Genomic DNA, 13,204 nt, shown 5'->3' with positions numbered 1-13,204 from the left:
TGTGAGAGGGAGAGGGTGAGAGAGGGAGAGGGTGAGAGAGGATGAGAGAGGGAGAGGGTGAGAGAGGGAGAGGGTGAGAGAGGGAGAGGGTGGGAGAGGGAGAGGGAGAGGGTGGGAGAGGGAGAGGGTGGGAGAGGGAGAGGGTGGGAGAGAGGGAGAGAGAGAGGGAGAGAGTGTGTGAGAGTGAGAGGGAGAGAGAGAGGGAGAGTGAGAGAGGGAGAGAGAGGGAGAGAAGGAGCGAGGGAGAGAGGGGGAGAGTGGGAGAGGGAGAGAGAGTGTGAGAGAGGGCGAGAGAGTGTGAGAGAGGGAGAGAGAGTGTGAGAGAGGGAGATAGAGAGTGAGACAGAGAGAGAAAACTTACTTCGAAGCAGTTCATCGCCGCCACTTTCCAGTTACGATGAATGGTCACCGTGTGCTAAGATTTAGAGCTGACAGCTGCAGTAACAACCTGCATTCATATAGCACCTGTAATGTCACAAATTATTCCAAGATACTTCACAAGGAACTAAGTTAAAGTCAAGTGTAGATATCATACCAAGAAATAGGACTTCTGGGCCAACCTATCTAATGTAGATAAATCTCCAGGGCCGGATGAAATGGATCCCAGGCTATTGAGTAAATAGCAGGGGTGCTGGCAATAATTTTCAATCCCTCTCTGGCCACAGAAGAGGTGCCGGAGGACTGGAGGATAGCCAATGCGGTATCATTTATTCAAGAAGGGATAAACCGAGAAACTACAGGCCAGTCAGTCTGACCTCGGGTGGTGGGGAAACTATTGGAAACAATTCTGAGAGACAGGGTTAATCTGCATTTGGAGAGGCAGGGATTAATCAAGAATTAAGTTAGCATGGTTTTGTTAAGGGGAGGTCATGTCTGAGCGACTTGATTACATTTTTCAAAGAGGTGACCAGGTTTGTAGATGAGAGAATATATTTTACGCAGTCTACTTGGGCTTCAGCAAGGCTATTGATAAGATCACACATGGGAGACTGATAGCGATGGGATCATGGGATCCAAGGAAATTTGGCAAACTGGATCCCGAATTGGCTGAGCAGCAGGAAGCAGAGGGTAATCGGCGAGGGGTGTTTTTCAGATGGAAGCACGGTTTTGTGAAGGGGAGGTCGTGTCTCACTAACTTGATAGAATTTTTCAAAGAGGCCACACTTGGAGTATAGTGTTCAATTCTGGTCGTCACACTACCAGAAGGATGTGGAGGCTTTAGAGAGAGTGCAGAAGAGATTTACCAGGATGTTGCCTGGTATGGAGGGCAAGAGCTATGAGGAGCGGTTAAATAAACTTGGTTTGTTCTGGGTTGGGACCTTTGCTGCTTGTAGTATATATAAATGATTTGGAGGAAAATGTAACTGGTCTGATTAGTAAGTTTGCAGACGACACAAAGGTTAGTGGAATTGCGGATAGCGATGAGGACTGTCAGAGGATACAGCAGGATTTAGATTGTTTGGAGACTTGGGCGGAGAGATGGCAGATGGAGTTTAATCCGGACAAATGTGAGGTAATGCATTTTGGAAGGTCTAATGCAGGTAGGGAATATACAGTGAATGGTAGAACCCTCAAGAGTATTGAAAGTCCGAGAGGTCTAGGAGTACAGGTCCACAGGTCACTGAAAGGGGCAACACAGGTGGAGAAGTTAGTCAAGAAGGCATACGGCATGCTTGCCTTCATTGGCCGGGGCATTGAGTATAAGAATTGGCAAGTCATGTTGCAGCTGTATAGAACCTTAGTTAGACCACACTTGGAGTATAGTGTTCAATTCTGGTCGCCACACTACCAGAAGGATGTGGAGGCTTTCGAGAGGGTGCAGAAGAGATTTACCAGAATTTTGCCTGGTATGGAGGGCATTAGCTATGAGGAGCGGTTGAATAAACTCGGTTTGTTCTCACTGGAACGAAGGAGGTTGAGGGGCGACCTGATAGAGGTCTACAAAATTATGAGGGGCATAGACAGAGTGGATAGTCAGAGGCTTTTCCCCTGGGTAGAGGGGTCAATTACTAGGGGGCATAGGTTTAAGGTGAGAGGGGCAAGGTTTAGAGTAGATGTACGAGGCAAGTTTTTTTACACAGAGGGTAGTGGGTGCCTGGAACTCGCTACCGGAGGAGGTGGTGGAAGCAGGGACGATAGTGACATTTAAGGGGCATCTTGACAAATACATGAATAGGATGGGAATAGAGGGATACGGACCCAGGAAGTGTAGAAGATTGTAGTTTAGTCAGGCAGCATGGTCGGCACGGGCTTGGAGGGCTGAAGGGCCTGTTCCAGTGCTGTACTTTTCTTTGTTCTTTGTTCTTTGAAGCCTGTGTCCAGTGGGGTCCCACAGGGATCGGTTTTGGAGCCCTTGCTGTTTGTGGTTTACATATACATTATTTAGACTTGAATGTAGGAGGGTTCAGTAAGTTCATGGATATGAAAATTGGTGGGGTGGTAAATGGTGAGGATAGCCTTAGATTACAGAGGATATAGACGGGCTGGTCAATCCTGATAAGTGTGAGGTGATGCACTTGGGCTGGACAAACAAGGTAAGGGAATACATGATAAACGGCAAGACCCTGGGAAGCACCGAGGATTAGAGGGACCTTGGTGTGCAAGTACACCCGTCCCTTAAGGAAGCAGAGCTGGTGGATACAGTGGTTAAGAAGGCATATGGCATACTTGCCTTTATTAGCTGAGGTATAGAGTTTAAGAGCAGGGAGGTTATGCTGGAACTGTATAAAAGGTTGGTGAGGCCACAGCTAGAGTACTGTGTGCAGTTCAGGAATCCACATTATAGGAGGGATATGATAGCACTGCAAATGATGAAGAGGAGATTTATCAGGACATTGCCTGGGCTGGAGAGTTTCAGTTATGAAGAGAGATTGGATAGACGGGGGTTGTTTTCCTTGGCGCAGAGGAGATTGAGAGAGGGGAGGGGGCATGATTGAGATGTATAAAAATGAGGGGCATAGAGAGTGTAGACAGGAAGAAACTTTTCCCATTGGTGCAGAAATCAATGACCAGGGGACATAGATTTACGGTAAGAGACAGGAGGTTTAGAGGGGATGTGATGAAACACTGTTTTACCCAGAGGGTGGTTGAAGTCTGAAAGGGTGATGGAGGCAGAGACCCTCATAACACTTGAGTAGTATTTAGATGTGCACTTGCGATGCCAAGGCATACAAGACTATGGGCCAAGTGCTGGAAAATGGGATTAGAAATAGTTAGGTGGCGCAGTGGGTTAGCACTGCTGCCTCACGGCGCCGAGGTCCCAGGTTCGATCCCGGCGCTGGGTCACTGTCCGTGTGGAGTTTGCACATTCTCCCCGTGTCTGCGTGGGTTTCGCCCCCACAGCCCAAAGATGTGCAGGGCAGGTGGATTGGCCACGCTAAATTGCCGTTGAATTGGAAAAATGAATTGGATACTCTAAATTTATTGAAAAAGAGAAATCAGTGGTTACGCAGACGCCTGCGCTGTCGACCTCTATGAGTGTGAAGTTGACCCATCCAGCGCATAAAACAGAATTTGACATTCAGTCACTATTAGGGCTGAGATGACCAAAAGCTTGGTCAACAACGAAGGTTCTTAGGGATGTTGTAAATGTGGAAATAAAGGCAGAGACGTTTAGGAAGCAAATTAGTGTCCAAGACACTGATTGGCATATTCGCCAATGAAAAGAGGGCGTGCCCAAAATAGAGTAGAGCAGATATCTTGGATGCTTGTGAGAATGGCCATATTGTTAATGAGCTCCCAATTTATTCTATCAGAGCTCTTTTTAAATCTGGCGTGGATATACTATGCTCGCTTCTCAAATTGTATTTTGTCAAATCCATTCAGTGGAGTCGTCAAAAGATCCCAAATGCACCAATTCTAAAATGCGCCTTTTCTAAGGTTACAATTTCTTTCAGAGGTCCTGCTGAAAATTGATTCTGTTGGGATCTGTGGATCCGATGTTCATTACTGGCAGAATGGAGAAATTGGAGATTTTATTTTGAAGGAACCAATGGTCCTGGGGCACGAGGCCTCGGGATCAGTATCTAAAGTGGGATCTGGAGTTCGACATCTGAAGGCAGGTCAGTCCACACAACAAAAAACAGACACGGTTACGCCACCTCGGCAGTCGCAAGTGCGAGAATCATAAAAAATAGGAGCATCAGGAGGCCATTCAGCCCCTCGAGCCTGTTCCGCCATTCATTATGATCATGGCTGATCCCCTCTCTCATATTGCCACTCTCTTCCCATACTCCTTGACACCTTTAAAAGTCTAGAAATCTATTTCCTTCTTAAATATGATGTGGAGATGCCGGCGTTGGACTGGGGTGAGCACAGTAAGAAGTCTTACAACACCAGGTTAAAGTCCAACAGGTTTGTTTCGAATCACTAGCTTTCAGAGCACTGCTCCTTCACTAACCCGAGGAAGGAGCTGCGCTCCGAAAGCTAGTGAGTCGAAACAAACCTGGTGTTGTAAGACTTCTTACTCTACTTCTTAAATACATTCAGTGACTTGGCCTCCACAGCCTTCTGTGGTAGTGAATTCCTCAGGTTCACCGCCCTTTGAGTGAAGAAATCTTTCCTCATCTTAGTCGTAAATGATCTATCCTGGATCCTGACACTGTGACCCCTTGTTCTCGACTCTCCCGCAGGAGGACTCAGATTCATTGGCAGAGCTAAATTGTCCTCAACGGACGTGGGTTTGGAAAATATGGAAGTATTAATTATATGTTATTTGCTCAGAGCTTATCTTCAACTAACTTTGCTGTGGGTTATGAAAGGGGAAAGCCCAAATTGGTGGTTTATGATGTGAAAGGCACTTCCAAAAGTGTTTCATGTGACCTTTCAGGAACGAGTTGGATCAGCGTTCTTCATAGCTTTCTTTCCGGGGACCCATTTTTACCAACCGGCCGACCTGCGCGACCCACACCGGCCGACCTTTGCGACCCACGCCGGCCGACCTGCGCGACCCACACCGGCCGACCTTTGCGATCCACGCCGGCCGACCTTCGCGACCCACCATTTTCTCTTACCTTGTTTGTTGCTGATAAAAATGGAGGAAATGGTTTGGGGTCCCTTTGGCCCTCGTACACGCTCCTCCAATGGAACCTGTTGGATGAAGGTGAAGCCTTCCGGTGTCGGAAAGTATGGAGTCTCCATCTGTCCAAAGTTCTGCATTTTTTTCCTGGAAAGTTCTATCAAATAAAACCCCCCCGAACTTGTAAAACAAAAAGCTGCAACTGTTTAAAAAAAAAATGCAGCAGCAATGTGCATGCATGCTCGATCATCGGTGTGCATGTGCATAGTTTTGCGCATGTGCACCGATGATCCGGCACGCATGCGCAGTGCGGCCGCATTTGTTTTACATGTTCATGGCCATTTTGAAGGATGCTTGCAGCTGGCGATATTAATAGCCGGTTGTTGCACGCAGATTTGCGCGATCGGGAGCGCCGCGACGGACGGCTCCCCGACCCTCCTGACACCCGCCCGCGACCCACCCACGGGTCCCGCCCCCGAGTTTGACAATGCCTGAGTTGGGATGATCAGCCATGTTCATGCTGAAAGGCAGAGCAGGCTCGAAGGGCCGAATGGCCTACTACTGTTCCTATTTTCTATCTTGTCCGTCTATCATCTGAACGGAATTATTTTTCTCTCCCTCGTTTCTTCCCAATAACCCACCCCCCCACCCCTCTCCTGAAATGGGGTCCTACCGCCAACGGTCAGCCTTGGCTGTCGGTCCTAAGTCAGTGAGTGCAGGCCAGCTGGTCAAATATGGAGCCCAGTGCAACCTTGCGTGGCTCTTCCCGTCACGTCCAGTGGTCATGCATGTGTCCTCCGACAGTGTTTCAGAATGGGAAAGCCAGACGATCTTCCCTTCTCAAATTCTGGGTCCTGTGCCCAATTCTAGTCCTGATACCACTTCCCCAGCCAGGATCAGCTAATGAGGCTTGAATCTAGAACGTTACACAATTTGCACTGCTCAGGTTTTAACTCTGAACCATTTGGTGGTTTCCCCAATCGTGCAGAGAGGCACAAAGTGAGGTCAGCGATCAACTGTGTCTTTTCTGTGAAGGGCAGGTCCTTGGCTCATGGTAGCCTTACAATATCTGTCTCTCGCTCTCTCTCGCTCCTGCGCCAGTCTTTCCATTTGTCAATAACTTCCTTCAATTTCCACGCAATCCAGCATTGACATTGGATGGGGTCCTCCTGCCATGACAAAGGCAACTCCCAGCTGTGGGTTCCCAGGCACCGGGCCGGCGACGCATACAAAACGGCACAGATTTTGGCGAGACTGGAAAGTCGGGGGTGGGGGGCAGAAAATCCCATCCATCGTCTCCCTCCTTTTCCTTAAAATCTTCCCTCCCATCATCTTTTACAAGTCCATTTCCTCTTTAGATATGCCCAACCCAGAACCGCCGTCCCTTCCCAATTATGTTCAGCACATTTCTCTGGTTTTCTCACTCTCCTGCTCACTTCATCATTTGGTACTTTTTCTGTCCCTTTGTGTTCTCCTCCAATCCCACATCTCTGTCCGTTTGCGACAGCCGGACGCTCCGGTCCCGCGGCAGTGAATGGCAGACTTGGTCCAGCGCCAAATTCTCCATCCCCGCTCGCAGCGGTGGTGGCAAGGTGGTAGCGGGCGACGGAGTGTCCCGGCCTTGACCTCCTTCTTTCCGCCAGACCCAAGTCTGGCATCCACACTTGGGCTAAGTTGAAGCCCGTTGTAGATACAGCACCAGAAGCATGCCGTCTGGGCCAATGTAAAGGTGACCACTCCAAGGGGGTAGCGCCCACTTGTTTGGGTTTGCGGGGATGTTTGCTGGTGTTGAAGGACAGCCTACTGATTGGCCGAATGTTTGCTCTCCCGCAGGTGACCGAGTCGCCATTGAGCCTGGCATCCCGAGGGAAATAGATGAGCATTGCAGAGCTGGCCGCTACAACCTCTCCCCGACCATTTTCTTCTCCGCTACTCCTCCTGACGATGGGAATCTTTGCCGATACAACACCCATGATGCCAACTATTGTTACAAGTGAGCATCAAGTTATTTGGGGAGAAATGATGGATTTTTTCAGTACATTTTTGGGAAGCGGGATAACATTGGGAATTTATGACAATCGAAAGTTTGACTGTGTCTGGGCAAGGAGAATGCTGACATTTTCTTTTTGTGCATTAATCTGGTGTGTGTCTTATGTACTCCATTAAGCCATTAGCATCAGTGCTGGCTTGATCACGAGTATCTCCCTATCAGGGGATGCGGTGGCTTACTAGTAATGGCACGGGAGCAGCAGTCCAGAACCCAGGTGAACACTCTGGGGTCATGGGTTCGAATCCAAACACGGCTGTTGGTGGAATTTAAATTCATTTGATAAAATGTTGAATTGAAAACTAGCTTCAGAAACAGTGGCCATGAAACTTAGCATCTATTGTCATTAGAACCCCATCTGGTTCGCTAATACCCTTTATAGGGGAAGGAAATCTGCCATCCTTACCCGGTCTGACCGACATAATAATATGTGACTCCAGACCCACATCAATGTGGTTGACTATTAACTGCCCACTGAAATGCCCGAGCGAGCCACTCAGTTCAAAGGGCATCTAGGGAAGGGCAACGGATTTAGGGCAGCACGGTAGCACAAGTGGCTGGCTCTGTGGTTTCACAGCGCCAGGGTCCCAGGTTCGATTCCCGGCTTGGGTCACTGTCTGTGCGGAGTCTGCACGTTCTCCCCGCGCCTGCGTGGGTTTCCTCCGGGTGCTCCGGTTTCCTCCCACAGTCCAAAGACGTGCAGGTTCGGTGGATTGGCCGTGCTAAATTGCCCTTAGTGACCAAAAAGGTTAGGAGGGGTTGTTGGATTACGGGGATAGGGTGGAAGTGGGGGCTTAAAGTGGGTCGGTGCAGACTCGATGGGCTGAATGGCCTCCTTCTGCACTGTATGTTCTATGAATGCTGACCTTTCTGATGACCATCACGTGCCATGAAACAATAAATAAAGTGCCCGCAAGCGGTCGTCCAGGTTTCATGAAACCCATTTATTTTTTTTAATTTAGAGTGCCGAATTAATTTTTTTCCAATTAAGGGGCAATTTAGTGTGGCCAATCCACCTACCCTGCACATCTTTGGGTTCTGGGGGTGAAACCCACGCAGACACTGGGAGAATGTGCAAACTCCACCCGGAGAGTGACCCAGGACCGGGATCGAACCCGGGTCCTCGGCGCCGTGAAGTTGCAGTGCTAACCACTGCGCCACCATGAAACCCATTTTACTGTGGCTTTCAAAAAGGGCCCTCCCGTTGGAAGTACCGTAAATCCTATGAGTTGAAGAGATGTTGTAAGCAGAAAGGAAAATCTGAGATGCCATGCTCCGTGCGGACAATAGACCCATTACCTATTTTTTGGATTGCAAACAGAATTTCCACGACATGTGCAGAAGAGATTGACGAGGGTGCTACCAGGATTTGATGGTCTGTGTTATAAGGAGAGGTTGGATAGACTGGGACTTTTTTCCCCGGAGCGTAGAGGTCTACAAAATAATGAGGAGCATGGATAAAGTAGATAGCTGACACCTTGTCCCAAAGGTAGAGGAGTCTGGAACTAGAGGGCACAGGTTTAAGGTGAGAGGGGAGAGATGCAAAAGAGACCAGAGGGGAAATATTTTCACACAGAGGGTGGTGAGCTTCTGGAACGGGCTGCCAAAGGCAGTGGTAGGCGGGTACAATTTTGTCCTTTAAAAAGCAGTTAGTGGGCAGCACGGTGGTGCAGTGGTTCGCACTGCTGCCTCATGGCTCCGAGGTCCCAGGTTCGATCCCGGCTCTGGGTCACTATGTGTGTGGAGTTTGCACATTCTCCCCGTGTCTGCGTGGGTTTCACCCCCACAACCCAAAGATGTGCAGGGTAGGTGAATTGGCCACGCTAAATGGCCCCTTAATTGGCAAAGTTTAAATTTTTAAAAAAGTAGTTAGACAGTTAAATGGGCACGGTGGGTATAGAGGGATTTGGGTTACATGCGGGCAAGTGGGACTAGCTTAGTGATATAAACCTGGGTGGCATGGACAAGCTGGGCCTGTTCAATGCTGTAAACATCTATGATTCTATTTGCGGGATTCTCCGACCCCCCGCCAGGTCGGAGAATCTCCGGGTGGGGGGGGGCGTGAATCCCACCCCGCCGCTCCGACACCAGCTGCCGTATTCTCTGGCGCTGGTTTTCAGGCGGGGGGCGGGGTTCACGCCACGCCGGTCAGGGGCCGTTGGCAACGCTCCCCCCCCCCCCCCCCCCACCGGCAATTTTCCCCCCCGATGGGCTGAGCGGCCGTTGGTTTCTGGCCAGTCCCGGCGGCGTGAAATGGACATGGTCCCACGCGGCGGGACCTGGCTGGTAGGCTGGCTGGTCCTCGGGGAGGGGGGCGGGGGGGGGGGGGGGGGGGGGGGGGAGATTCGGCCCCGGGGGTGGGGGCCCCCCACTGTGGCCTGGCCCGCGATCGGGGTCACCAATCTGCGGGCGGGCCCGTGATAGTGCGGCTTCCGTGCCGGGCTCTGCCATGGCCGACGCGGAGAAGACCCCCCCCCCCCCCCCCGTGCATGCGCAAGAATACGCCGGCCGATCTGCGCATGCACGTAACCACGCTGACGGTCATGTGCTAGCTCAAGCTGGCCCTGCACCGCCGGTTGGCGCAGCGCCAACCCCTCTGGCGCCGGCCTAACCCCCGGAAGTGCGGAGGATTCCGCAACCTCCGGTCGGCCTGACGGCGGAGTGGTCGCGCCATTTCTTTACACCGGCGTCGGGCTACTGGGGGATTCGGGAGAATCCCGCCCATGTCTGACACTTGTTGAAACAGTGAATATTGGTCACGTCACATTGCTCCACAACATCAGACTAATGTAAGAAACTGGTTTATTCAAATAGTTATTTGAAGTGACAGAATGTACCAGTGATGTATTTGAAACTAGCTCCTTAAAAAACTAAACCGATAAATCTCTTGACTCTATGCACATAGGTAAATAGGGACTGTCTATCTTGCTACCTGGACCACACCTGTAATACTGTGAACAGTTTTGTTCCCCTTATCTAGGCAAAGCTATACTGGGATTGGAGGCAGTCCAGAGACAGTTCACCAGGTTAATCCTGGGTATGGAGGGATTTTCTTATGAGGTGAGGTTGAGCAGATTGGACCTGTGCTCTTTGGAGTTTAGAAGGATGAGAGGCGACCTTATTAAGACATCAGGATTCTCGGAGGTAGGCTTGACAGGAAAGATGCTGAGAGGGCGTTTCCCCTTGTGGGAGAGTCTAGGACCAGAGGGCGTAATCTCCGAGTAAGGGGTGGCCCATTTAAGAGAGAGATGAGGGGGAATTTCTTCTCTCAGAGGGGAATGAATCTGTGGAATTCCTTACCGCAGAGAGCTGTAGAGGCTGGGTGTTACGTGTGTTCAAGGCTGAGATGGACAGATTTTTAACCAGTCAGAGAATCCAGGGATTTAGAGATAAGGTGAGAAAGTGGAGTATATCAGCTCAGACATGGTCTCATGGAATGACGGAGCTGACCCGGTGGGCCGAATCCGAATGGCCTACTTCTGCTCCTATGTCTTGTGGTCTTATGCACTGGCTATTTTTTAAAAAAAACCTTTTCTTACAAATCCTTTTGGAGAAGAAGGAATTATTAGCCAAACCCCACCCGTTAGTGACTTTATTACTGGAATTATGTGGGGCCTGTCCACTCTTGGCGCTGTGCTTGGCATTGTGTCAAGATAGTATCTGTAACTGAGCAGCCCAAAATGAAATGGCCTCATTCTTGCGCCCATTGAGGTCAAGTCTCAGGTTTGAAAAGTCAGTCTGCAGCAAGTTACTTGAATGGTGTAATGTGCAGGTCAGGTGACTGCTCAGTCAACCAGGCTTCCAACATTTGGTGTGTGGAGACAAATGATCGGTTTGTCCCCTGCTGTGCATCGGGCCCTGCAGATTTATTGAGTTTTAAACCTGCCAAACCACTCGGAATCTCCTCACAATCTATGTTAATTTCTTCTATTTTTTTCAGTCTTTCTGCCTGATTTCCATACCCACATCGTCCCTCTCGCCAATAAACACCCAAATAAAGTATTCATTTAGAAACCCACCTACATTGTCCGGCTCCACACACAAATTACCATTGTGGTCCTCAATGGGCCCTACTCTTACCCTCGTTATTCCTGCACCCTTAATGTACTTGTAAAACAACTTATATCGTTTTGTGTCCCCTTTACCTACTCTCCAGATTTCCTTTTTAAGTTCCTCCTTGCGCACTCTATACCCCTGTAGGGCTTCTGCTGTAGATCTTCAGCATGTCTTGCTGTCAATCGCCAAGTTATGAAAGGAGAAAGCTTTCACACATTTCCCCTGCCTGGGTTGCATTCGATTGCAACGCGAGGCTTTATCAGAGCCCGTTTCAATTCAAATCAAATGTGTTTGAATGAAGGGAGTCGCCTGGGACATTGAAAAACTCACTTTTAAACTACGCAGTTTTTGTCCAAGCTACGTGGGTTCTGTGCAGTTGTAAGTACGACATGTTCTGTACTTTTGGACCCATGCAATTATTTTGTGGCCTCTAGGAATGTAGCTGGATGAGTGCATCCGTGTTGATGCTAAAGAAGATCTTTGTCCCACATAATCTCCTGACTCACGTGACATACAGTTTACGTTTGACACACGACACTTCATTCTGCCATTAACACATTCTAATCTCTTTTGGAGCCGCCGTCGGTACCCTTCTTAGGCTTGATCACCCACATTAACATCCCCTTTGTCTTTCTGTCCACAACATCCTTGTTAATCTCCACCTATAGCTGACCCTCTATCCAGCCCCATTGCTCCAGGCAACCCCCCCTTCCCCACCACCACCGCCCCCACCACCACAGCAGTATAAATCTGACCCTATTTCCAGTTCTCTCTAGCTTTGGCAAAAAGTCAATCAGACTCGAAACGTGAGCTCCCTTCTCTCTCCATAGATGCTGTCAGACCTGCATTTTCTGTTTTCTGCTCCTGGTTCACGTTTATTTTGGATCCTCAGGTGCTCGGGTTGGCTTGTGAGGTGTGAATTCCATTACTTTTTTTCCCCCCAATTAAGGGGCAATTTAGCGTGGTCAACCCACCTACCCTGTACATCTTTGGGTTGTGGGGGTGAGACTCACGCAGTTACGGGGAGAATGTGCAAACGCCACACGGGCCGTGACCCGGAGCCGGGATGGAACCCGGGTCCTCGGCGCCTTGAGGCAGCAGTGCTAACCACTGCGCCACCATGACGCACCTATGAATTCTATTACTTTGCAAAGCTAGATGGGCAGGATAGTCACCTTTCCAAATGTAGACAGCCCAAGGCTATAGTTATGTATTGTTCCTCAGAAGGAAAGAACCTACATTTATATAGCGCCTTTCCTAACCTCGGCATATCCCAAAGGGCTCCAAGTTCGCAACCAATGAAGTACTTTTGAAGGGCAGTCACTGTTGTACCAATTCATTTTTTCCAATTAAGGGGCAGTTTAGCATGGCCAATCCACCTACCCTGCACATTTTTGGGTTGTGGGGGCGAAACCCATGCAAACACGGGGAAAATGTGCAAACTCCACACGGACAGTGACCCAGAGCCGGGATCGAACCTGGGACCTCGGCACCGTGAGGCAGCAGTGCTAACCATTGCAACACCATGCTGCCCTAGCAATATGATTATGATCAGATAATCAGTTTGGTTTTTAGTGGTGATAAAAAACTGAAACTTTTTTTTTTAAGTTCAGTTGCCTCATGTCCGTTTTAATTCCCATTTTAAAATAATGTTGCTCAACAGGGCTCTGGATAGTATTCTCAAATTTTTTTAAAAGCCTGTAATTCCCATTCCATCACAAAGTTAATTTATAGTTCGCCTGGTTGTACAGAACTTGAAAGAAAAGAGACACGCCGTCAAAAATTGTTTTCTGCAAGTATAAAGAACATCGAACATAGAACATAGAAAATACAGCACAGAACAGGCCCTTCGGCCCACGATGTTGTGCCGAACCTTTGTCCTAGATTAATCATAGATTATCATTGAATTTACAGTGCAGAAGGAGGCCATTCGGCCCCTTGAGTCTGCACCGGCTCCTGGAAAGAGCACCCCACCCAAACTCAACACCTCCACCCAACACCAAGGGCAATTTGGACATTAAGGGCAATTTATCATTGGCCAATTCACCCAACCCGCACATCTTTGGACTGTGGGAGGAAACCGG

The 13,204-nt window shown here is 49.3% G+C and overlaps 1 protein-coding gene across 6 annotated transcripts in view; it reads left to right on the top strand.

Moving 5' to 3' along the window:
• LOC140404381 (sorbitol dehydrogenase-like) overlaps positions 1-13,204 on the top strand; it is a 47,572-nt gene that overhangs the window by 19,848 nt on the left and 14,520 nt on the right. For all 6 annotated transcript variants that reach the window (XM_072492824.1, XM_072492826.1, XM_072492822.1 and 3 more), the window contains 2 exons: positions 3,897-4,061; positions 6,851-7,010. In XM_072492824.1, coding sequence (XP_072348925.1) covers positions 3,897-4,061; positions 6,851-7,010 — 325 coding nt within the window. The remainder of the gene's footprint in view (positions 1-3,896; positions 4,062-6,850; positions 7,011-13,204) is intronic.

This window comes from Scyliorhinus torazame, chromosome 30, assembly GCF_047496885.1.
Source record: "Scyliorhinus torazame isolate Kashiwa2021f chromosome 30, sScyTor2.1, whole genome shotgun sequence".
NCBI lineage: Eukaryota > Metazoa > Chordata > Chondrichthyes > Carcharhiniformes > Scyliorhinidae > Scyliorhinus > Scyliorhinus torazame.
This window is presented reverse-complemented; position numbering and strand designations above follow the sequence as displayed.